The sequence below is a fragment of the Carettochelys insculpta genome, chromosome 20, assembly GCF_033958435.1.
Source record: "Carettochelys insculpta isolate YL-2023 chromosome 20, ASM3395843v1, whole genome shotgun sequence".
Classification (NCBI taxonomy): domain Eukaryota; kingdom Metazoa; phylum Chordata; order Testudines; family Carettochelyidae; genus Carettochelys; species Carettochelys insculpta.
The window spans coordinates 26,543,799-26,569,351 of NC_134156.1; the positions used below are offsets into that span (position 1 = coordinate 26,543,799).

Genomic DNA, 25,553 nt, shown 5'->3' on the forward strand with positions numbered 1-25,553 from the left:
CTGCTTTAGTAGCCTGACGTGTCCGACGATGACGTCTTGAGCTGGCACAGGCTCATCGGTTGTAGACTTGCATGTGGCTGAGGAGTGCAAGCTTTGACCGGTATCGGTGTTCACAGTGGGGGCAAGGGAAATGTCCTGGTTGTGTTGGTGCGGCTGCTGCTGCTGTTGCTTTCTTCCTCTCACGAGCATCAATGAAGCGGATGCGTCACTGCTCTTCAAAGTTGTCATACGCGTGTCCTACAAGAGCACGCCAGCCTGTTCGCTCTTTTGCATGCTGCTTCAGCTGATCTGGTTTTAAACCAGAATGAGCAATGTTGGCCTTCATGCAGTCTTTATATCTCTTGCAAGGCCTACCTTGATTCCTTTTGCCCTGGGAGAGCTCACATAGAGGAGTTGCTTAGGGATTTTTGACTCCTCTATTTGTATGACATGCCCCATCCAGAGAAGCTGGGCTTTCAGAATCATGGCTTCAATGCTCATGATTCCTGCTCTGTCCAGGACTTCAGGTTTGTAACTCAATCCTGCCATCGAATGTGCAGTACTGACCTCAGGCTGTGTGTGTGGAAGCGCTCCAGCAGTTTTATATGTTTTCTGTACAAGGTCTAGGTTTCACAGCTGTACAGGAGACTGGTCAGGACTACAGCCTTGTACACTTTCATTTTAGTGGACTGTTGGATGTTGTGCTGATTCAACACTCGTGCTCTCAGACGTCCTAGTGCCCGGCTGGCCTGGCAGATTCTGGCATTGATTTCTTTGTCAAGGGAGCCATCATTGGCTATCACACTGCCAAGGTACTTGAACTCCTCTACTGTTTTTAACTCTGTTCCTTCAATAAAGATTGAAGCGGGGAGAGCAGCAGATCCTGGAGCAGGTTGGAACAGCACCTTGGTCTTTCCTAGGCTGATGGTCGAACCAAAGAGGCGAGTAGCATCAGCAAACTTGTTGACGATGAGCTGGAGATCAGATTCCTTGTGTGCTATATGTGCACAGTCATCAGCAAAAAGGGGTTCAAGGGTGAGCCTCTCAAGCGTCTTGGTTGTATGTGTTGAGCAGGCCTGACACAGATGTTTCTGCATCAGTTTACACTCAGTTCACATTGACAGAAGGCATTAGAAGATAAAATTGATTTTAAATATGCAAAGCCAGCTATAATAATTGCATAGCTGGAGTTGACTTGTCTCAAATACGTTTTTGCCACTCTTGGACAATGGGAGAAACTCTCCTGTCAACTGCACTTCTCACAACTGCCAGGAATACCAGAGGCTATGGCAATGCCGTGACAGTTCAATTTAGCACATCGCCACTAGACACACTAAATCAAACCTCATAAGATGGACTGCTAGTGTGTCGATTTTCCCATAAGTGTAGACGCTTCCTAAATCTTTAGCAGAGAAGTCCTGGACCAGTGAGGGGGTAGAGTAATTTAAAATAAAAAAAATATAGATTTTAAAAGTAAATAATGTAATTACTGGATAACTGATTTGTGTAGTTAATTTATACAACACAAGTAGTATTTGAAATTCTCTTTTTGTGCTTTAAATGTGACATTATTAAAAATAATATTTAAGATTGAAAATACAAAAACTGAACTAAGCTATAGAAAGCTCTGCTTGACTGATGGTTTTCTAGCAGTTAACAAGGTACTTGATGCTGTAAAGACATGCTTTGCAGTTTACCTAAAGGATGGGGAACCGGCAGCTCCTGGACAGATCTGACCCTGGGTTATTTGATCTTCACTGTGGCGAGACTTGAGGCTTCCCCCCAAAGTGGGCAAGCTGGTGCTCATGCGCCAGCCCCCTGGCAAGTCTCAGAGCTTCGCCTCTGTCCCTACCTAACCCCATGGGGCTGGAGCATGAGCACTGGCTGGCCTCACTGCTGGAAGAAGACCCCACCCGTGGCGCCCCTCTCCCCCAGCCCTGGGTGGAGCCTATATGGGGCATTTAAGTGTTAGTGAGGTGAGTGCTTCTTTTTTTAAAAAACAAGAAGTTCTGTGGCACCTTATAGACTAACATATGTTTTGGAACATAAGCTTTCATGGGCAAAGACCTGTTTTGTCAGATGCATCTGATGAAGTGGGTCTTTTCCACACAAAAGCTTATGCGCCAACTATTTATTAAAATCAGATGTTAAACAGCTTCTTCCCTAGCGGGTTTCTCCACCTTTTGAAATAAAAAATTGGCTCCAATGCATTCCAAAAAATTGTTGGATCATTTGTGCCTTCATAGAATCATAGGACACTAGAAGGGAAGGGAGGGACCTTGACAGGTCATTGAAGCCAGTGTCCTGCCCTCACGGCAGGACCAAGGACCATCTCCAGTAGAAATCTATCTAACCTGCTCTTCAAATATCTCTAGTGAGGGAGATTCCACAACCTCCCCAGGCAATTTAGTCCAGTGTTTAATCACCCTGACATTTAGGAAGTTTTTCCTAATGTCCAGCCTAAACCTCCCTTGCCCATTGCTCCTTGTTCTATTCTCAGAGGCCACGGAGAACAGTTTTTTTTCTCCCTCCTCCTTGTAACCCTCTTTTAGGTACTTGAAAACCACCATCATGTGCCCTCCAAATCTTCTCTTTTCTAAACTAAACAAGCCCACTTTTTTCACTATTCCCTCATAGGTCATGTTCGCTAGACCTTTAATCATTTTGTTGCTCTTCTCTGGATCTTCTCCAATTTCTCCACATCTTTCTTGAAGTGTGGTGCTCAGAACTGGACACAGTACTCCAGTGGAGGCCTAGTGAGCACTGAGTAGAGTGGAAGAATGACTTCCCATGCCTTGCTCTCAACACTCCCGTTAATACATCCCCGAATCATGTTTGCTTTTTCTGCAACAGCATCACACTGTTGACTCATATTTAGCTTGTGGTACACTATGACCACTAAATCCCTTTCCGCAGTACTCCTTCCTAAACAATCGCTTCCCATTTTGTATATATGAAGCTGATTGTTTCTTCCTAAGTAGAGTGCTTTGCATTTGTCCTTATTAAACTTCATCCTGTTTACCTCAGGCCATTTCTCCAGTTTGTCCTGCTCATTTTGAACTGTAACCATATCCTCCAAAGCAGTTGCAATCTCTCCCAGCTTGGTATCATCTGCAAATTTAATAAGTCTACTCTCTATACCAATATGTAAATTGTTGATCAAGATATTGAATAGAACCAGTCTCAAAACAGACCCCTGTGGGACCACACTTTTTATGCCCTTCCAGCATGACTGCAAACGATTAATTTTTCCCAACAGATGCCTGGATAGTTGAAGTTCCCCATCACCATCAAGTTCTGTGCTTTGGATGATTTTGTTAGCTGTTTAAAAAAAGCCTCATCCACCTCTTCTTTCTGGTAGACCTTCTAACATGACCTCAGCCCTGTTTTTTACCCCTTCTAACTTTACCCAGAGACTCTAGACAAATGTGTCTCCTATGTCCATCTCAACCTTAGTCCATGTATATACATTTTTCAGATAAGGCAACACCTCCTCCCTTTTTCCCTGGCCTCTCCGTCCTGACCAAAGTGTACCCTTCTATACCAGTATTCAATATAAAGCTGGACAGGTGAAAGCAGAAGATTGAGAAGAAGGAAGGAAATGAGGCTGGGGAGAATCAAGAGTAACAGACAGTGAGGATCTAGGAATTTCTCCATGTTAGGGTGTAGAGAGGGCAAATGGCCTGTCAGAACAGTCAGAAAGGTGTGCATATTTTGTGCGTTAAAAATTGACCTTTCAACTTGAATTCTTATATGCTGGAAGGATTAGAGGCCCTGGCACAGTCAAACAAGTATGAGGTGGTTGGAATAACGGAGACTTGGTGGGCGATTCGCATAACTGGAGCACGGTCATGGAAGGTTAAAAATTGTTTAGGAAGGAGAGACGGGAGAAAAGGAGGAGGAGTTGCGCTCTATGTGAGGGAGCAGTATGATTGCTCAGAGCTCCAGTATGCGGAAGGAGAAAATCCAGTTGTGTCTTTGGGTTAAGCTTAGAGGTGGAAGTAACAGAGGTGATGTTGTAGTTGGTGTCTGTTATAGACCGCCAGATCAGGGAGATGAGATAGATGAGGCTTTCTTCAGGCAGCTAAGTGAAGCTTCCAAATCACAGGCCCTGGTTCTCATGGGAGACTTTAATCATCCAGACATTTGTTGGGAGACCAGTATATCAGCACACAGACAATCCAGGAAGTTCTTGGAGCTTGTTGGGGATAATTTCTTTGTACAAGTGCTGAAGGAACCGACCAGGGGCCGTGCGCAACTTGACCTGCTGCTCGCAAACAGGGAAGAACTAGTAGAAGAAATAGAAGTGGGAGGGAATCTGGGCTGCAGCGACCATGAGATCATAGATGTCATGATCCAGACAAAAGTGAGCAGATACATACAGACCCTTGATTTCAGAAGAGCAGACTTTGACTCCCTGAGAGAACAGATGAGCAGGATCCCTTGGGAAATGAAGATGAAGGGGAAAAGAGTTGAAGAGAACTGGCAGTATTTTAAAGAAGTCTTACTGAAGGCACAGGAACAAACAATCCTGCTGCATCGTAAGAAATGCAAACATGGTAGGCAAACAGCTTGGCTTAACAGGGAAATCCTTAGTCAGCTTAAATTCAAAAAGGATGCATACAAGAAATGGAAACGTGGACAGTTGACTAAGGAGGAGTATAAACATATGGCTGGAGAATGCCGGGCAGTAATCAGGAAAGCGAAAGCACAATTGAAACTGCAGCTGCCAAGGGATGTGAAGAGTAACAAGAAGGGTTTCTACAGGCATGTGAACAATAAACGGGTTATCAGAGAAGGTGTGGGGCCATTACTGGATGAGGGAGGTAACCTAGTGACAGATGATGCAGGAAAAGCTGAAGTACTCAATGCTTTTTTTGCCTCAGTCTTCACGGACAACATCAGCTTCCACCTGACTGTCCTAGACAATGCAGTATGGGAAGGTGGAGGGCAGCCATCTGTGGGAAAGGAACAAGTTCTGAGCTATTTAGAAAAACTAGATGTGCACAAGTCCATGGGTCTGGATTTCATGCACCCCAGGGTACTGAGGGAATTGGCAGAGGTCATTGCTGAACCTTTGGCCATTATCCTTGAAGACTCTTGGAGATCAGGGGACATACCAGACGACTGGAAGAAGGCAAACATACTGCCCATCTTTAAAAAAAGGAAAGAAGGACAATCCAGGGAACTATAGACCGGTCAGCCTTACCTCAATCCCTGGGAAAATAATGGAAGGAATCCTCAAGGAATCCATTTTGGAGCACTTGGAAGAGGGGAAAGTGATCAAAAGTAGCCAGCATGGATTCGCCAGGGGCAAGTCCTGCCTGACCAATCTGATTAGCTTCTCTGACAAGGTAACAAGTTCTGTGGACATGGGGAAGTCAGTGGATGTGATATGCCTTGACTTCAGCAAGGCTTTTAATAAGGTCTCCCACAACATTCTTGTCCATAAGTTAAGGAAATATGGATTGGATCCTTGGACTATAAGATGGATAGAAAGCTGGCTTGATGGTCGGGCCCAATGGGTAGTGGTCAGTGGCTCAATATCTGGATGGCGGTCTGTTTCAAGCGGAGTTTCGCAAGGCTTGGTTCTGGGGCCGGTGTTTTTCAACATCTTTATGACCTGATGAGGGACTGGATTGCACCCTCAGCAAGTCTGCGGATGACACAAAACTAGTGGGAGAGGTAGATTTGTTGGAGGATAGAGGGAGAATCCAGAGTGACCTGGATAAATTGTAGGACTGGGCCAAAAGAAATCTGATGGGGTTCAATAAGGAGAAGTGCAGAGTCCTGCACCTGGGGCGGAAGAATCCCAAACATTGTTACAGGCTGGGGACCAAGTGGCTCAGCAGCAGTACGATGGAAAGGGACCCAGGGGTTATGGTGGATGAAAGGCTGGATATGAGTAAACAGTGTGCCCTTGTAGCCAAGAAGGCTAACAGCATACGAGGGTGCGTTAGGAGGAGCATTTCGAGCAGATGCTCGAGTAGTTATTCCTCTTTATTCGGTACTTGTGAAGCCACATCTGGAATATTGTGTCCAGTTTTGGGCCCCCCAGTATAAAAAGGATGTGGATTTGCTAGAGCAGGTTCAGTGAAGGGCAACAAAAATGATTAAGGGTCCGGAGCACAAGACCTATGAGGATAGGCTGAGGGATTTGGGCTTATTTAGTTTACAGAAGAGAAGACTTAGAGGTGATTTAATAGCAGCCTTCAACTTCCTGAAGGGGAGCTCTAAAAAGGAGGGTGAGAAACTGTTCTCAGTGGTGTCAGATGGCAGAACAAGGAGCAATGGTCTGAAGTTGAAGAGGGAGAGGTGTAGGTTGGATATTAGGAAAAACTACTTCACCAGGTGGGCGGTGAAGGATTGGAATGTGTTGCCGAGAGAGATGGTGGTTTCTCCATGCCTTGAGGTTTTTAAGTCCCGGCTGGATGACTTAGTGGGGGTTGATCCTGCTTGAAGCAGGGGGCTGGACTAGATGACCTCCTGAGGTCCCTTCCAGCCCTGTGATTCTGTGACTTAGAAGATCATGAGTTTAAAAGAAAGTAAATTAATTTTAGTCTGTATCATGCTTGTTGATCTTTTGAGGCTGACCATGCACTGCTACTATAGGAGGAGCAGTGGGGCCGGCACGCCCACCAGCGTCTGTACTGACAAGGAGCTGCACTGTACCTTCCTAAATGTGGCTCTGTACTACAGCTCCCAGCGTGCCGTCCTCCCCGGGTTATTGGTGCGGGCAGGAGGAAGGGAGAAAGAGAAGGGAAGAGCAGGACTACAAGCCCCAGCATGCTTTACTCTTCCTAGTTACGCGTCACGGAGGGGACGGGGCTGTAGCTCAGTAACAGTCAACGGGCACGGAAGAGGCTGTTGTGAGGTTTTCTCTGCGCTGGGAGAGTGGCGTTAGGGGCTCTCACGGGGCTCCAAGTGGGGTGTGCGTGGGGTGGGGTTGGCTCAGGCTCTCAGCATGATTTCTTGCTGTCCTGTGCACTGCAGCCTAAGGATACCTACCTCTTGCTTTTCACAATAAAGTCTTTCCTGCCCACCAGGTATCCCTGACCTTCTCAGAGGCCAGCGTGGCCCTTGGTTATGCAGAGGACACAACGGGAGTGTCATGAGCACCTGTTGTGGCTATGGAAGAGTTCCGAAAGGCTTATGTCGAGTTGTGTAAGGAGAGTCATGCTGAGCCACAGGAAACAGTCTTGCAGCAACTACATGAGCTCCAGGAGGTGCCAGGACAAAGCCGCTTGGACTTGGCCACCCAGAGCCTTTCTTTGGATACATGCAGAGTCCTAGGGAAGCTTTTACAGACGGAGACCCTGTTCACAGAGATCACGCTGAGCGACTGCATGCTGAATGAAGAAGGTGGGACTGTGTTTGACCATGGGGAGACACTTTCATGAATTCTGTGCCTCTGAATTGTGAGATATGGGAGTCAGGCTTAGGCTGAAAGTCAGAGTTTTACTCTTAAGGTATTTTGAAGAGTGAATAAATGTGTGTTTGTGGGCAAAACTGAGGAACCATGCACAGGGAAGTAGAGCCAGGATTTGTGCTAAGAGGAATTTGTATGTTTGAGTCTCCTGTCTTTCCATTTACTTCTAATCTGTCTCGGGAAAATATTATCTGGGCCCAAATGAAGCTACATGTCCTGTTGCATTTTGTATTATTGTATTTTTACTAGCAATTGAGCCAATGTTGCTCAGGTATTTAAGTGACGTAAAGGGTTTTTGGTTTTGTTTTTTTTTCTTCCCCTTCTGCCCCACCACCTCCTGCTGGGCCAGGGAAAAAGCTGTGTCCATGGCTGAGCCTCGGCCCCAGTTTTTTTTCCTGGCCCAGGAGGAGCTGGGGAAGGCTGGAGCTGGGAACCAGGGAGTGGGGGTGTCAAGGGTCATTGAGTGTGCAGGCTGGGGGTCAGGGCTGTGTTCCCTGGCCCCAGGCTTTGCAGCTGGGGGGTGTGGGAGGGCTGGCCTGTGGCTGGGGCATTTGTCCTCCCAGCATGTGCTTGGGTGGGAGGGCAAGGCTGGGAATCTTGGACACAGCATCTCAGGGGAGGCTAATTGTGTAAGGGAGTTGTGAGAGAAGAGAGGGAAGAAAATTACTTACTTCAAGTGTCTATTAACTTAAGTTGTAACTTAAGTAATTTTTCCCCTCTTCCCCACCCTTTGCCTCCCCTTTTGTCCTAGGCAGCTGATTTGTCAGTTTTCATTTAATTTTTTTCTCTTTTTTTCTGTTAAATTCTCGTTGTGCCAGTTCACTTTCTTCAGAATTTCCAGATCTGAAGAAGTGGGTCTGCTCCACAAAAGCTAGTCACCTAATAAATTTTGTTAGTCTTTAAAGTGCTACATGATTGCTGGTTTGTTCTGTGGGGATTCCGACTAACATGGCTACCTCTCTGTGTCTAAAATGTATAATAGATTATTTTTGTTTGAGTTTTGAAATCTTGTGTATTTTCTTATTTAACTCCTTCATGTATTTCAACAAATGATGCCAGGCTGGGTGGTGGTCTTATTCTGTTCAGGAGCTGGGCCTGAGACACTTAACAGGACCACATACAAAGTATTTTAGGAGCATGAATAAGAAATATGAGCCACAGAAACTCTCTGCAGTGCTTGCATGCTTATTGGGGGTTAACTGGACACATGGAAAAACATGTCTTAAATATAGATCTGTACAGTCAGGCTTGGGCTCAGTCTGTTATGTGTGGAAAGGGGTCTCACCGTAGAGAATACTCTGCCTTAACCAACATTCTGTAACTGGATTTTTGCCAATGTGTTGTCCTGGTAGACTCTGCAGTGTGCAACACAGCTATTTCAGAAACATAAGACAGAAATAAAATTATCAGAGCTCTTCTGGAGCTCATGCTAACAAAAGAAAGGGGCAAAGGGAACTGTTTCCAGTTGGAACATGAGGTGCTCCTCTAGCTGGAGTGGGCTGATCAGACCAAAGGTTGTTTGAAACTGATTATGAGCTTTGGTTATTCTCCTGGTGCCCTGCTGCTTATGCCAGAAGCACATTCTCTCTGCCTCGGAGGTCTTTTCACTTGGTCATCTCTCATACAGCATGTTTACACTGTAGCTAGTGGGGTAATTTCCATCTCATCAGACATACAGTAGGTAATTTTGATTGAGCTTATGTCTAAAAATAGAAGTGTAATTGGGTGGCATAGGTAGCAGCTTGGACTGGCCACTTGAGTTCATCGCTAAGTTGTCAGGCAGGATTGGACTTGGGCTGCTAGCCTGAGCTACCCCCAGTACTACTGTAGGGTCCCTAATATTGCTAGCTTGATCAGAGCTTGCAAATGTCCATATGGAAACTAGCCTGGTAGCAGCGAGAGGATTTGGTGGCAGCTGCAATTGCTGAATTTACTTTTAAAAACAACAAGAAGTCTTGTGGCACCTTTATAGACTCACAGATATTTTGGAGCATAAGCAAAGGCTCCGAGTCTCACTTCCAGTCCCCTGAGATTACTTCTCTGAAATCTCCACTCACGCCTCTGACGAAGCGGGTCTTTGCCCATGAAAGCTTATGCTCCAAAATATGTCTTTCTCTCTGTTACTATCCAAAATATGTGTTAGTCTATAAGGTGCCACAGGACTTCTTATTGTTTTTGCAGATACAGACTAACACGGCTACCCCTTTGATACTTGTCACCATACAAGGTTCTGAATTTACTTTGCCTAATCTCAGGACTGGAACTGAGACTTGGAGCCTTTGCCCCCTCGAGAACAAGTTTCAATGTGAGCCAAGACAGGGACAGCCAAAGGTTGTGGAAGACTCTGTCCATGTCCTAGAAGAGAAGCATCCACATCACACAAACCACCTGATCAGCAGAGACCAAGGGTTGAATAAGCCACTGAGTCTAAAGCCCCCTCATGCCTACAAGAAGGTTTCTCCAGACAAGAGGCATGACATAGTGGCAGGGCTTGTGAGAAGTCTCTACCAAAGCTCTAGCTGGTCTATGTTTAAAGAGAGATCTCCAAGCCAGATTGGCACTGTCCAGAAGCACTTAAACTATTTCATTGGCAAGTAACTTATCCCTGTAGTTACTCTTTCCTTGACTGGGGCTGCCAGGGTGAAAAGGTCATGTTCAGGTCTGGGAGAAAGTTGAAGTCCCTGTGTGAAAAATAAGTGACCTTCTTTTCTCTTTCACAGGGGTCGGACATCTGCTGAATGGGCTTTGCTCCAACACTTCAGTAAAATCTTTGGACTTGAAGGTGAGTTTGACTTTATTTGAACAACTCTGAGCACAAGCTTTGGCCTTCAGCACCCAGAAATCAGTTGGGGAAGTGACAAAAGTGCAGCTCTCGTGGGAATTGGGGATGGAAAGACCTGATAGTCCCATATCAACCATCAATGGAAGGGGCTAGTGCAGGATTCTTCCCTGTCACACACTTTCTAATGCAAAGTCCTGTCCATTGTAATTGCTTCACTTAGTGGGGCTCCCACCTTTTCTTTTACGGAAACTGCTTGGTAGAACTCACTGAAAGTTTTCCTAGTAACCCTTTCCTACATATAGAAATTATATACCTTCTTAATATAAATGTTTTTAGATTGATTCATTTAAACTGGTGAAAACTTCTATGTAGACACACTTATTTTGGTTTAATAATGGCTTAATTTGATTTAGTTTAAAATGCTTTTTAATTGACTTAAGCTATAATGAATTAAGGCTGTTTTAATTGGAAATGTGTCCACAGAGTTTTGTGCCAGTTTAACTAAAGCTACGTCTACACGTGAACCCTACATCGAAGTAGCTTATTTCGATGTAGCGACATCGAAATAGGCTATTTCGATGAATAACGTCTACACGTCCTCCAGGGCTGGTAAGATCGAAATAGGCGCTGCGAGGGAACGTCTACACGCCAAAGTAGCACACATTGAAATAAGGGTGCCAGGCACAGCTGCAGACAGGGTCACAGGGCGGACTAGCGCTTCCGGGGGAACAGCTAGCCGCTCCCTTAAAGGGCCCCTCCCAGACACACGCAGCCTGCACAGCACGCGGTCTGCAGAGCCATAGGCACACACACCTCGAGCGACGCAGTCATGATGGACCCCCAGCAGCAGCAGCAGCCAGAGGTCCACCCAGCTGCCCCTGTAGGAGCAGTGCTCGCCATGCAGGAGGCAGCTGAGCACCTCCTTGCCACAGAGGAGGAGCTGCCCGCAAGGGAGGAGGACGCAACCCCCAACCCTGCAGCACCCCGCCCCCACCCCCATACGCCACCGGCTGTGGAGCTACCCCACCAGCACCGACTGGTGGGAGTGGCTGGTGCTTGGGGAGTGGGATGACAACCGCTGGCTCAGGAACTTTCGCATGAGCCGGCAGACATTTCTGGAGCTATGCCAGTGGCTCACCCCTGCACTCAGGCACCAGGACACTGCCATGCGGCGTGCCCTCAGTGTGGAGAAACGGGTTGGCATCGCTGTCTGGAAGCTGGCCACTCTAGACAGCTACTGATCCATGGGCCAGCAGTTTGGTGTCAGCAAGGCCACCGTCGGGGCTGTCTTCATGGAGGTAAGAGGACCCATGGGGTGGGGGGGGGAGGGGAGGGGAGGGGAGGGGGTCCCTGGCAGGGGAGGGCCACACACACCCTGCTCACCCCTCATTGGTGCTCCCCCATGTGCTTCCCCTGCAGGTCGTCTGCGCCATCAATGCCATGCTCCTCCACAGGCTCGTGAGGCTTGGGGACCCGGATGCCGCCATCGCGGGCTTTGCCACCCTGGGCTTCCCCAGTTGCTTCGGGGCTCTGGATGGGACTCGCATCCCCATCCGCGCCCCGGAGCACAGTGGAGGACGTTACATCAACAGGAAGGGCTATCACTCAGTGGTCCTCCAGGCCTTGGTGGACAGCCGGGGCTGTTTCCTGGACATTTAGGTGGGCTGGCCTGGCAGCACCTACGACGCCTGGGTATTCCGGAACTCGGGCCTGTGCCGCCAGCTGGAGGCGGGGACCTACATTCCCCCAGTGGGAGATCCCTGTGGGGGACACCACCATGCCCCTCTGCATCATCGCAGATGCGGCATACCCCCTCCAGCCCTGGCTCATGCACCCGTACACGGGCCATCTGTCTGCCAGCCAGGAGCGCTTCAACCAGCGCCTGAACCATGCGCGCCGGGTGGTGGAGCGCTCATTTGGCCGCCTCAGAGGGCGCTGGAGGTGTCTCCTCACCTGCCTTGATGCGGGCCCCACCAACATCCCCCAGATTGTGGGCGTGTGCAGCGCCCTACATAACCTGGTGGAGAGCAAGGGGGAGGCCTTCTTTCAGGGCTGGGCTGTAGAGACCGGGAGGGCCGATGTGCAGCCACCCACTGCCCCCAGTCGCCAGGTGGACCCGAAGGAACCTGGGTCCGGGAGGCCCTGCGGGCCCAGTTCGATGAGGCCACGGGGTGAATGCTGGCAGGCTTCCCACTGCCCCCCCATCCTCCACAACACTCCCTGCCCCTACGCCCACACCACAGAGCACCCAACAGCGCCCCCCCCCCCCACTTTTCTTGTACAAATAAAAGCAGACAGTTGTTTGTGAAATCAAACATCTTTACTGGAACTCTTATTACTTATAGTATCAGAGGGGTAGCCGTGTTAGTCTGGATCTGTAGCAGCAACGAAGGGTCCTGTGGCACCTTATAGACTAAACGGAAAAGTTTAGAGCATGAGCTTTCGTGAGTTAACTCACTTCTTTAGCATCTGAAGAAGTGAGTTAACTCATGAAAGCTCATGCTCTAAACTTTTCTGTTAGTCTATAAGGTGCCACAGGACCCTTCGTTGCTGCTTATTAATTATAGAAATTCTAACTTGTATATAGGTATATTGTTACAAAAACAGGGATAACAAGTAAGGGGAGAACTATTTACATGGGGGGGTAAGGATCAGCCATTGAAAACAGGGGTCACAAATAAATACAAACTATTTACAGCCCAAAAAAACGTAAAAGTGGGGGGAATATATACAAGGGGGGGGGCACGTCCTGGGCCCCACGCCCCTACAGTCCAGCACTGGGGGGTGGGCGGCCGGGATCCCCGCCTCGGCTGCAGCCCTGGCTGGGGGCCGGGCGGACCGGTAGATACGGCCGGCGAGTGTCAGCTGGCCCCAGGTCCCCCTTGGCGGAATGGCCCTCGGTGGCGGGTGGCGGTGCGATGGCAGACGGCGCGGCAGCTGGAGCAGCGGGTGGCGCAGCGGCTGGAGCAGCGGGTGGCGCAGCGGTGGCCGGCGCGGCATGGGGGGCCAGGTTGTCCGCTATGCGGTTGAAAGTCTGCATGTAGGCACCCCATACCTCCTGGCGCCAGGCCAGCGCCCGCTCCTGCAGGTGGAGGTGGCGTTGCTCCACCCTCAGCCGCTGCTCAGCGACCTCCACCTGCTGGCGTTGGAGGGCCAGCAGCTGGGGGTCTGTCGCCGGCGGCTGCTGCTGCTGGGTCTGCCGTCTTGCCCGCCGTGGGGCCGGTCGGTCCTCCGCCGAGGGGCTGGCCTGGAGTGATGGCCCCGGAGGGCTTTCCGGGACCACTGACGCCTCGCCGGCGCTCTCCAGTCCTTCCGATGGTGCAGCTGCGGAACACAGGAGGTGGGGAAGAAGAGTGGAGACAGCTGTTAGTGTGGGCCCCGAGCTGTGGCTGTTGTCCCCCCACCCCTGTGCTGCAGGCTCCCCATCCCCGTCCCCAGGAGATGCTGCTGTGATGGAGTTCAGGGGTCCCCCTGCACTGCACCCCGTCCGCTGGCAGGAGTGACTCTCACTCACTCAGCAGGTATGACAGGAGAGGTTTATTAGGCAACAGATGCCCAGTTTCTCCCAGAAGCGACAGTACAGCAGTCAGAGACAGTCCTTCCAACCCGTCCTGGGGAGAACACCCCGAGGGATGCCCCTCTGGGGTGTAGCTTTCCCTCTCCTCAGGCAGACAGCCTTCTAGCTCTCCCTTCCCCTAGCCTCTAACTGCGGCCCCCGATTCAAACCCAGCTCGGCTCCTCCCTCTTCTTTGTTCAGGGCAGAGGTGTAACCTGCCAGGTGTAGCCCCAGGATCATCCTTAGCCACTGGGAGCTATTCAGCTTGTTTCTCATATCTAGCCTGAGTCTCACATTTGCACTCCCCCCACTCCATCACATGCTGCTGCTGCTGCTGCTGGGTGTCCCACCCCCTCCCCCTGGGGGACCCTAGAGGTTCCGCTCCCCGCTGCCCCGGGGATGGGGCATGGCATTGTCATGCTGCGGGGGCAGGGGCTGATGCACTCCTGTGAGGGACATGCCACTGCTGTCCTTGGGGCCATGGTCATCTGGGCATGTGGAGGGCCCTGGCCATATCTATTACCCCCGCCCCTGAACCCCGGGGGTGTGCACCGGGGGGGTACCTACCTGACAGTCCACTTCCACGGTCGGGGGACACCCGGGGGGCAGAAGCCCGGCTGCAGCTCCGGGACGGCAGGATGATCTGCAGGCCGGCGTCACTGGAGGAGGAGTCCCCCTCCTCCTGCTCCGGTGCCCTGAGGGTGGGCTCCTGGGGGGGCCCCCGGGGTGCGGGGCTTGCCTCTGGGGCGGACTCCGCCTCCAGGGCCTGCTGGGGCTCCTGAGCCGAGGTGTCAAGCATGGCCGGAGGGGAGGAGGTGTGCCGGGGGCCCAGGATGTCCCTGAGCTCCCTGTAAAAGGGGCAAGTGATGGGGGCGGCCCCAGATCAGCCGGCTGCATCCCGAGCCCGGGGCGTAACCCTGCCGCAGCTCCTTCACTTTACTCCGGACATGGTCCGGAGTGCGGGCAGGGTGATCCCGGGCAGCCAGGCCCTCGGCCAGCCGAGAGAACACATCCGCGTTCCGCCTCTTGCTCCCCATTACCTGGAGCACCTCCTCCTCGCTCCAGAGCCCCAGCAGGTCCCGAAGCTCGGCCTCTGTCCAGGAGGGGCCCCGCTGCCGCTTCCCGGCGTGGCTCCTGGTCTGGGAGCCCTGGCTCCCCTGGGGGGGCTGCCGGGCGGCCATCACATCGGGTGGGGGTGTGGGTGGCTGCGGAGGAGTGTGCAGGCTAGCCGCGTGTTGCTGCTGCCTGCATGCTCTCTCAGCTTCCTGCACAGGAAGGGAGGGGGCGGGGACCTTTAAGGGGCCGCTCCACGTGGCCACCATTGAGCTCAGGGGCTGGAGAGAGCGTCTCTCAACCCCTCAGCTGATGGCTGCCATGGAGGACCCCGCAATTTCGAAGTTGCGGGACGCGCAACGACTACACGTTCCCTACTTTGACATTGAACGTCGAAGTAGGGTGCTATTCCCATCCCCTCATGGGGTTAGCGGCTTCGACGTCTCGCTGCCTAACGTCGATGTTAACATTGAAATAGCACCCAACATGTGTAGCCGTGATGGGCGCTATTTCGAAGTTAGTGCCACTACTTCGAAGTAGCGTGCACGTGTAGACACGGCTTAAGTCTTTAAAGTCAGACCTTAACTACACTTGATCTAAATTTTACGTATAGCTTGCCTAGATATGTAGCTCTGTGAGGTGGAAATTCACACCCCTAAATGCAATAGGTAAATCAACCTAATTCTCAATGTCGATGCAGATTCTTCCATTGACCTAGCAACTGCTGCGTGGAAGGTGGCTTAGCTACGTTAATCCTCCAGCAGTTCTGCGATTGTTGCATTTGGAGCCATAGTAGAATTACAGAATTTCCCCATCAGTTTCTACATTGATGATTAAACCCTTCCTTCAGTGAAGGAAGTGTGTGCGCTATAGCTCATCATGTAGACCTAGCCTACAAATGGTTCACCTTTCTGATAGACCAGCCCATCTTTACGGACTCATGCGCAGTTATTACAACGTGTCTCTGTTTGCTGTTGCTTGTTCAAGCTGGACACATTTAGGTCTTTTAATGTTTCAGCATCAGTGAGGGAGTCCTGGTTATCCGAATTGCTCTTGTATGAACCCTTCCAACTTATCAATAACTTTAACATGAGATGCAAAACAGAACACATTATTACATTAATACCCTATGAATGGGTCTATCTGCTCCAGGTCTGTCATATGTTGGCTTTATGTGTACAGGCCAAAATTGCATTAGCCTGACCATGTTAAAAATAATCCCCTTCCACCTCCCCTCAAGACAGCCTTCTAGGACATATTCTGAGTGAATTCTCGAATGCATACGTTGCACCTCATTCTGCTGTCAGATGTGCTCTTTTTGGTGAAATATTGAAACGGCTGCCAGATGCCAAGAGTCAAAAGCTCCCTTTTTATTCCAGGCAAATGATGATCATATATGACTGAACCATGCAGGAGGAATTTGGTTCCCCCATGTGGAATGTGTTGCCCAGCATAGTGAGGCCAGGCAGCATGTTTATATTTGACACTGTCACCAGCAGGAGTTTGCATTTCCACCTGAGGGCTGGAGAGCCCATGTTTCGTGACCAGTGCGCGTAGGACCAGTGCTACTCTCATGTGATAACTGATCAGTCATAACCACAACTTAGCCTTGGCACCACCTTCTGGATCAGGCAGGCTGAACTGGGTCACAGGGAACCACTCATCTGCTGTATTTGTTTCAGGGGAATAACCTGCGAGCTCTGGGTGCCGAGGCAATGGGGAAACTCCTCAGGCAGAACAAATCCATCAAATGGTGAGGTGTAAAGTCATTTCTACCCCTCTTCCCACTGTGTGCTGAGTGAAAGGGTACAGCGTGGGGGCTTCCTTTTCTACTGAACAAGAGGTGGGGTGGATACTGGAGAGCTGCCTTCTCCTTGGAGTCTGGTTCTTTTGCTGGTTAGGGCGAGCAAGTAATTGGGTCCCCATGAGGGGAAGGCTGCCTCTCCCCACAGCAGCCTGTTCAGACTCTTGCTGTTTCTTGTTCCTAGGGATGTAGTTAAACTGCAGCTTCTGTTTAACTTTCCCCTCAGCCTCACCTTGGAGTGGAACAGTCTGGGCATGTGGGAGGAGGGTTTTTCCCTCTTCTGCCAGGGACTCGGAGCCAACCGCTTCCTTCACTGTCTGGATCTTCGCAATAACCAGATTAACCACCAGGGAGCAGGAGAGTTGGCCATGGCTCTGAAATGCAATTCCAGCCTACAGGAGTTGGGTAAGAGCAATTCCCTTTTGCAAGGACTGGATACCACTTTTTTGTGGTATATTTGGTGCTGCCACCCCATTTTTGGTCAGCCCATAGCTGCTCAGAGACTCTATGCTAGTGGCAACCATAGCACCCTCTAGAAATGTTGTGAATCAAATCAGCAGAAGCTAACTGGAAATGCTGGAAAAGAAGCACAGAGTCTAAATCTGGGTACCTGATGCAGAAACATCACCGTTGGGGTGGAAGAGAAGAGCCATCCCCACAAATTATGTCTGTCCTGTTGAGTTGAGAGTTATGCATCTCATTCCAAGCTCTGAGGCGTCTTTGTGCAGATGTCTTGCAGCCGCAATTAGAAGCCCTGATAGACTTTCCCGTCCTCTCCCTAATTGTACAGAAGTTGATATCGTCAATGTTCCCTCCAGATTTTTCCATCTACATGTGAATTAAATTTTGTTTTGTGCACCACCAGTGATAGTGCTTGCTGCTGGCTGGTAATAGCTGTGGATATTCTGCTAAATTAGCTGGGTGGTTTTTCAGTCTCTGCTGGGTGGCAGCCTAAGTGCACAGATCACAGGGAATGTGGGCTGATGTGCTGTCTCCCTCCTCTGAGTTTCTTTTCTTTAGAGCTAGCTTCAAGTTCCTGGACTGGGCAACCTCTCTAAGGAAGTGGAGTGTGTTGAATAATGGTGGGATGGGGGTATCCCTCAGGCCTGCCTGGCTGGAATGGTCTCTTGCACAGACTTTGCAGTGTGTGCAGCATTTATTGCAGATCCTTCTACAGGTTCCTGAGAGGGTAAATCAGGTGGCCTAACACTTCCATGCACTCTAACCCCCTTCTAACAACAAAAACTACTGCAAAGGCTGAGCATGCCCAAGCACCTTCACCCCAGGCAGGAGGCCTGTAACCTTTGTGCTACAACCCAAGGCTGAAGCTCTTGGGCTTCTGCTTCAGCCGTGGACCCTAGCAAGTCTAAGTCAGTCTGGGATCCCCATTGAAATGGGGATGCAACCAGGACTTTGCAACTTGCTGCGATAAATGAAGCTGAATTTGCTGTATGTCCATCATTTTCTAATTCCACCCCTCTGAGATGGGTGAATGGCACCCTCTGGTAGCTTGTGCTTTAGCTCCTGGGAGAGGCTGACCCTCTGTACAGGCCTGGCATGCATGAATAACTTGATAGTGTTGGTGAAGTTGGCAGGGTGATGGTTTGTTGCACCTCTAGATTTACGTTGGAATAGCATCGGGCTCCTGGGGGGCCGAGCGTTATTGAGCTGTCTGCACAGCAACAAGACCTTGAGGAGGCTGGAGGTGGCGGGGAACAACATCCCCAGTGATGTACTGAAGGCTGTGGGTAAGTGCCCCATGTTGGGTGAGCAAGATGTGTGCATTCTTTTTCTCACCACAGGGACATAGATGCTGATTGCCTTGTTGCAAAGAAAGCTAACGGCCTATTGGGTGGCATTAGTAGGGGCATTGCCAGTGGACTGAGGGATGTGATTATTCCCCTTCTATTAGGCACTGGTGAGTCCACAGCTGAAGTATTTCATCCAGTTTTAGGCTCCACACTACAGAAAGGATGTGGACAAATTGGAGAGAGTCCAGTGTAGGGCAATGAACATGAGTAGGGGGCTACAGCACCTGACTTACGAGGAGAGGGTGAGAAAACTGGGCTTCTCTAGTCTGCAGAAAAGAGGAACGAGGGGGATTTCATAGCAGCCTTTAGCAACCTGAAAGGGGCATTCTAAGAGGATGGTATAGGCAGTTTTCAGTGGTTGCCGATGACAGAACAATAAGCAATGGTTTCAAATTGCAGTGGGAGAGGTCTAGGCTGCATAGTAGGAAGAACTGTTTCACTAGGATGATGGTGAAGAGTTAGAACTGTTGTCAAGGGAAGTGGCGGAATTGCAATCCTTAGAGGTTTTTAGGGCCAGGCTTGAGAAAGCCCTGGCAGGGATGGTTTAGTTGGGCTGGTCCTGCTTTAAGCAGGGGCTGGGACTAGATGACCCTCGTGAGTTCTCTTCCACCCCTAATCTCTAATTCTATGATGGGATTTCTGATGGCTCAGAGTAGCCCCATGTCTGCCTCTCCTCTGCTTGCTGGTAAGGGAGGAGTTGTGCTGAACTCAGTTACTGTAGGCAGCTGTACTGTGCTGAGGGGAGATATGTGGATGTCCCCACTTCTTCTCTGCAGAGACCTAGAAGGGGAGGATGTGGTTGGATTGACTGAGTGCAGTCGTTTCATATAAACAGGGAAGGACTCCCCCTTCAGTAGGATGAGCATCAATACCATTTTGGCTGGTATAGCCCCATATATTGGGTGCCAGGCAGGTGTCCTGATTTATTTTAACAAAGGGGCTAATTGCCCCATATTTTCATGGGTGAGCAGCTGCAGCCCTGTTCCTGTTCCTGCCCCTGCGCTCTGAGGTGTGGGGCAGCTGGAGAGGTCCCCCACAGGGCAGCACTCCTGTTCCTTGTGCTCCAAGGTGTGGGGCAGCCGGGGAGGTCCCCTGTGGGGCAGCAAACCCCTTCCCTATACCCCAAAGCATGGGGCAGCCCAGTTCACAGTGCCCCAAGGTAAGGGACAGGCGGGGAACTTCACTTCCTTGGCATCCACAGCCAGAAAGCCGCCCCCTGCCTGGGTGTCCCATATCTGGGGGAGGGAAACATGGTCACCTTGCCATTCAGTGGGACTTCTTATTGGCCCATAGGGGCTGTGGTACATTATGGAAGTTGCCAGAGCAGCCTGCAATGAGCTGCATTGGTTTTGTGGATTTTTGAACCAATATCCTTCACTGTACCTTTTGCTCTACCCATGTTGTGGGAACAGTTTCCCTAAAAGGGTCTTTGGGGAGGTTTACTGCAGCTACAGGGGTTTGGGTACCAGCCTGCTGCAGAATTTCTCATTGCTCTACTGCTTAGGAGATGTACCTAACTACTCTTGCTCTCTCTGTGTCAGAACAAGCCATGGATCACAACCAGGATCGCCTGACCATGCTTGCTGAGAACCACAGCCGGACTCGCGTGCTCAGTAAGGAGGTGTTGAGCCTGAAGGAGGAGAAGGCTAAGCAGGTGAATGGTCTCCTAATGCTTCAGCAGCTTGAACTGGGCAGCCACGAATGCTGGCTTTCCTGCCAATTGTCTTTGTAAGGTAGCACAATAACAGGAGTCCTGGCCCAAGGAGTCACTTGCACATGCTGTGTTTGTTCTTGAAGTAGGCACATAATAGATGGGAGTTAGGTTGCCTTCAGGAGCAGGTCCACCAGCAGGTAGATTGGATGCATTGGAAACATCCCCTGACTGATACACTTGTCTCTGTGAGCCAAAGGATTTCAATATTTTCTATTTTCATTCATCCTGTTCTTTCTCCTACTGAGTCAGTTTGATACTTACCAGTTTATGCAGTTGTTAACACAGGTGATTTCCACGTCTTCTCCTTTCCCTCTAGGCACAGCATCTCTGTGACCGAACACTAGTTTTGGTCAGCGACCCTAGTCAAGCCAGGGGGCACACCTGTTAGATCACTAGTTTGGCTTCTTCCAAGAGATCTGTTGGCGTTGCTTCCTGTGCTGCCCTGATGGAAGGGTAGGGAAAGGCAAGATTAAATGCCACAAATTCATGCAGTTTAGAGTCACTGGTATTTGTCTCATTCTCAGTTCCTGGATTTGATGGACACTATTGATAAGCAGAGAGAAGAAATAACCAGAAGCAGCAGGTCAGTGAATCCCTGGGCTCTGTTCTCCCAGAGGGGGAAAGATTGGGTTATGAGAGAGAAGTCTGCATTGCAGGATGCTAATATTTTTCTTTTTGCAATTCAGGACATCAGCAGCACGAGTTGGCCAGTTACAGGAAGCCCTGAATGAGCGGCAGTCTGTCATGAATTCACTGAAAGCCAAGTATGGAGGAAAGCATCTGTATAGTCTTTCTGTTTTCTGAGAAGTAGTTCTGTACTGATCAGCACTGTGGAAAGAGGGAGTAGATGGTATTTGTTTGGTATTTTGTTGACATCCAGAAGCCTTTGTCAGGATCAGGGCTGGGTGCTGCCCAAATATAGTAAATACACTGATTGCCTGAAGAGCTTTCCCCTGAGATGAAGTAATGGAGAAGCAGGTGGGTCTAGGAGTAGATTGAGCAGGGCAGAGAGCAAACAGCCCGTTGTGTAGATGGGCTCCCAGCAGCCTGCAGGCTGGAGAGATAAATGTACACTAATCGTGTCAGTTCATAAGGCACCTTGGAACTTGTTGCACTGGACAGACCTCAGTGGAGAGGTCTGTGCCTTGAGGCTGTGTCCATTTTTGAGTGGCATGTGAGGCCTCTGCAGGAGAAGGGAGCCTGTCCTAAGGCCAGTGCCTGAAGCCCTCATCACAATGACAATGACTATGCATGGAACATGTACAGCTGCATTTCAAAGCCCAGGGTCTGACATGCTTCCCACATGAGAAACTATAAAGCAAGTAAGCCCCAAGTGTGGGCACTATCATGTGAATGCTCAGCTGTTTAAAATGACAGGAGACTCCAACACTCAAGTCAGTGATCTCTACTCGCATCTGCCTCACTCCAGTTAGTTGGCAATTGCCCATCAGCTTTGATACTTGTGGCACTGGATCCTGTAAGGGGTTTTGAGGGAGAGCAGGCTGGGGCCTGACAGATTGATACAGTGGGGCATTCTGTGAACATGTGGGAGAAGCTGAGAGATGGGCTGCAAGATCTGGTATCATTAGAGAATGGTTTAAGTTGGGGTGGCCCACCTTTTTTCATTGGGGCCACAAGGCAATTTTGTACATGTTCTGGGGACTGAACACAAAATAGCCCCATACTGCATCCGCACCCAGAGGCTTAACCCCTCTCAGCTACAAACTACCCCCCAGGCTTAACTGCATAAAATATCAAACAAGTCACTTTTCAATAACATGGATCTAATTTTCTCCACATGCACATTTTTCAATTAATATTTCATATTGTAAAAAGTAGCACAAGTATTTCAAACCACCCACTCTGCCCCCAAGCTTAACCTCTCTCAGCCCCAAACTGCTCCCCACTCCACCGCCCTCACACAGGAGCTCCACATGCTGCTGCTGCCGACCCCCACTGTACCTTTGCCAGAATGTTGCCGCCTCCTCAGTGCAGCTCCCCCTAGCCTTCCTACTTCTTTCCCCCACATACAACACGGGTGGCTCCCTGCCCTGCCGTGCTGAAATAATGGGACTCAATTTAATTGGCTTAACAGCTGGATCTCTCCTGCTGGCCATTAAACCAATTAACTTGAGTTCCATTATATCAGCATGGCAGGGCAGGGAGCCAGAGGAGGAGTCAGCAGCTGCAGTGTCTAGAGCCACAAGTGGCTCCTCAAAAAGCCACATTTGGCTCCGGAGCTGCAAGTTGCCAACCACTCACCCCACTGCTGCCTATCAAAATGGCACTGCTGCCAGCTCCATGGGCCTGATGAAGAGGCTCCACGGGCTGCAGTGTGTTGGCCACTGCTGTTTTAAGTAGATGGGAAACTAGGTCATGCACAGATGGCTGGAGGCAAGAGATGGGCTGTGCAAGGCTGATAGGAAGGAGAGGACATGGGCTAGACTATCCAGGTATTGTTGAGAAGCAGCCTCTCTTTCCAAAGTGGGCGGGGGGGGGGGTTGTCTCATTCACTGTGTGTGTTTAAGGCCAGCTCTTTACTACAGAGCCAAGGGTGTGATTGTCACAGATAGTCAAAATGGACCCAGCAACCCAGGTGAATGGGTAGATGAAATCCACTATTGAAAAATGCAGTGTAAGGTGCAGGACACCGAAGGAATAAGTTACTCAGACCCCCTGTTGGTAACAACTGAAGAAAGAGTTCTCCAAGTGTCCTGGAAACAGTTCAGCAATCACAGTCATATGTGTCTATTCAGCCTTTTTGACAGGAGCAACATTTAAAAGTAATAGCTTTATAACTGATACAAAATATTTGTTACACAATGTAAAATTAGTCTGCTTGGCTTTTTGCCCTAAACTTTCATTGCCGCCAGAAGCTTAGTAGGATTCCAGAAAGGATCCAGTGTTCTTTGGCTAATGAAAGCATCCACAGTAGCATTAAATGTGATAGATATATTAGTGGATACGTGTCTTTGTGCTTTAAGAGCTGAGCTAATTGCTAGCTGACGAAGGGTAGGAAGGAACAGCCCCCATGAGCAAATTCTTCTGTAAGTGCAAATTCTGGAGTTTCTTGCATCCTCCTCTGAAGCAGCTGATACTGACCGTTGTCTGAGACAAGAGCTGGAGCTGGGAGGACTTTGGGCTGATCCTGCAGTTATTGCTTTGTTGCTATGGCATTGTGTCTCGCTCCATGCCCTGTGCTTTCCAGTGTAGAGGGTTAATTGGGATTATGTGCTTCTGGGAGGGACAAAGAGTAAAATCTCAGCTGTGCCTTCTGTGTAGATTGCAGATGACTGAAGCTGCATTGGCTCTGTCTGAGCAGAAAGTGCACAACCTGGGAGAACTGCTGACTGCCACAAAGCAAGAGCAAACCAGCATGACCGAGTGCCAGTTGAAGGAGCTCCGGCAGCAGAAACAGGTGGGCTGGATGAGAGGCTGGACAGGGCTGGTCAATATTTTATTCTGGGTGGTGGTGTAGTTTGGAGAATCAGGGATTGCTGGATGGGAGAAGTCAGGTGATTTCATGTATATACTGCTGTGAACTGTGAAGGATAGAGTAGTGACTGAAGAATGGTCTGTTCTGTGGGTGAGAGAAATTTAAAGTGTTGGAGTTTTGGGTTATTTTGAAGTGTCATTGAACGTGGGAGTGGGGCCTCAGAAAATCTGAGAACAGCTTTCCTAATCCTAGGTTCTGTTTACAGGAAGCTGCTGATCGGGAAGCAAAGCTTCTCCGAGACCTATCTGCTGCCAATGAGAAAAATCTGCTTCTAAGAAACCAGGTAAGAGAGCAAGCCGAGGCCGAAACATGGGATGGGGCTGTGGAATTCCCAGCATACTTTTCACTTTGCTAAGTGTGTGTAGGTTTCCCAATGCCAGTGGAAGCAGAAGTTGTTTGTCTCCATTCCATGGTGATGATTCCCATCCAGGTAGATGAGCTAGAGAGAAGGTGCAAAGCGCAGCAGGACCAGGTGTTCCAGATGAAGCAAGACTTGGCAAACACAACAGCAGAGCTGAAACTGCGGGCCGTGCAGGCTGAGGGTGAGTGGAGGAGCTGGTCAGTCAGGCATGGAGGGAATCAGAGCACTGAGTCATTAGAGAGTCAGACCCTGCAGTCTGAGCATAATGTTTGTCATGAGATATGTAGTGTAACGTGAAGGGTGTGAGGTACCAGGGGGAGACCTCGATTGGTAATCTGCACTTTTTTAACCTTCAGAACGCCTAGAAATGGAGAAGAAGAGATTTAAACAGGGCCTAGAAGACATGGAATCCCTTCGGCTGAAAGAGGCAAGGATGGGACCTTAGCAGCAGCAACTGCAACCAAGTCTCCCTAGTGGCATCTGAGCTACTGACTGCTTTGGTTTAGTTACTGGGACTCTGGTGATGTTGGGGAGGATCCAGCAGCCCTGGCTTGTCCAGGTGATAAAAAGTCATTTTTAAAAACAGAAACTCTTTCCAGGCAGCCTGAGGCCTGAGCCTGGAAACAGAGAGAGTAGGGCATTCAGCTGCTAGGGCGTCCTGCAGGTGTTTTTGCAGCCCTCAGAAATGAGCTGGGGATGTCAGAGATTTGTCCTTTGACCCTGTCTCCAGAGGGCAGTAACTGTGAACATATGATGGTATAATTTTTATCCTGAAAAAAATGCAAAAACAGCAAACTGTCTCAAACACTCATTTGTGCAATTCAGGGTCAGTGCTCAGCTTCTACCACATTCTGGTTGCAGTTCATACCATTGAGAGACTGTATTATTATTTTATTACAACATGAGTGGCCCAAAAATGTTTCTGCTACTTGTGGCTCCGTGTCTAGGATGTGCACCCAGCTAGCATGCACTTGGTGTTCTGTATGCCCTAGAGCTCTGATTCAATCACTTTGAACCCAACAGCCTGTCAGCGGGTATCACAGACATACCTTTGTTTTTATCAGACTTGTTAATGTTAGCAGGTGACCCCAATACGCTCTCAGTCTCAGACCTCCCCTGGCTGGTGTGCTCCGATACATTGTGCTCTCACCTGCAACATTCAGAGAAATAATAAGATCCATTCTCTCCTTTAAAGAGACCAAACCTACCAGCTTCCCAAATTGCCTGCAGTTCATATACATTTAGTTATATTTGGTTTATATTGGGGTGGGAAATAATTTCTGATGGGGGGGCACTCCAAGAATTTGGCAAGCAGTCAAGGACTGCATTCTTCCATGACATTAACTTCATGTAAAGTGTTGCTATATAAAATGTATATATTTTACCATGATATTGACAAGCAAGTTATTTGTTTTTAAATGACACCTCACAAAGTTTATTTTGTACAAAGATTACTGCAGTGGTTTGCCTGCTACAAACACAGCATGCTTTGAGTCCCAGCTCTGTTAGCAGTTCCTCCCTGCATTTCTGGGGCTGATTCTCCATTGGCACAGCAATGATGAGGAGGC

At 49.6% G+C, this 25,553-nt stretch overlaps 1 protein-coding gene across 6 annotated transcripts in view; it reads left to right on the forward strand.

Moving 5' to 3' along the window:
• Nucleotides 1-25,553, forward strand: part of LRRC45 (leucine rich repeat containing 45) — a 30,672-nt gene that overhangs the window by 647 nt on the left and 4,472 nt on the right. For 2 of the 6 annotated variants that reach the window (XM_075014271.1, XM_075014267.1), the window contains exons 2-13: nt 7,026-7,341; nt 10,129-10,190; nt 16,482-16,552; nt 16,830-17,008; nt 18,223-18,351; nt 19,956-20,068; nt 20,653-20,711; nt 20,815-20,892; nt 23,411-23,546; nt 23,830-23,907; nt 24,055-24,166; nt 24,342-24,412. In XM_075014271.1, coding sequence (XP_074870372.1) covers nt 7,110-7,341; nt 10,129-10,190; nt 16,482-16,552; nt 16,830-17,008; nt 18,223-18,351; nt 19,956-20,068; nt 20,653-20,711; nt 20,815-20,892; nt 23,411-23,546; nt 23,830-23,907; nt 24,055-24,166; nt 24,342-24,412 — 1,320 coding nt within the window. In that variant the 5' untranslated portion in view covers nt 7,026-7,109. Of the gene's footprint in view, nt 1-664; nt 792-6,800; nt 6,849-6,930; nt 7,342-10,128; nt 10,191-16,481; nt 16,553-16,829; nt 17,009-18,222; nt 18,352-19,955; nt 20,069-20,652; nt 20,712-20,814; nt 20,893-23,410; nt 23,547-23,829; nt 23,908-24,054; nt 24,167-24,341; nt 24,413-25,553 lie in introns of those variants that run through there. The other 4 variants (XM_075014269.1, XM_075014270.1, XM_075014268.1 and 1 more) reach the window with 4 other exon arrangements.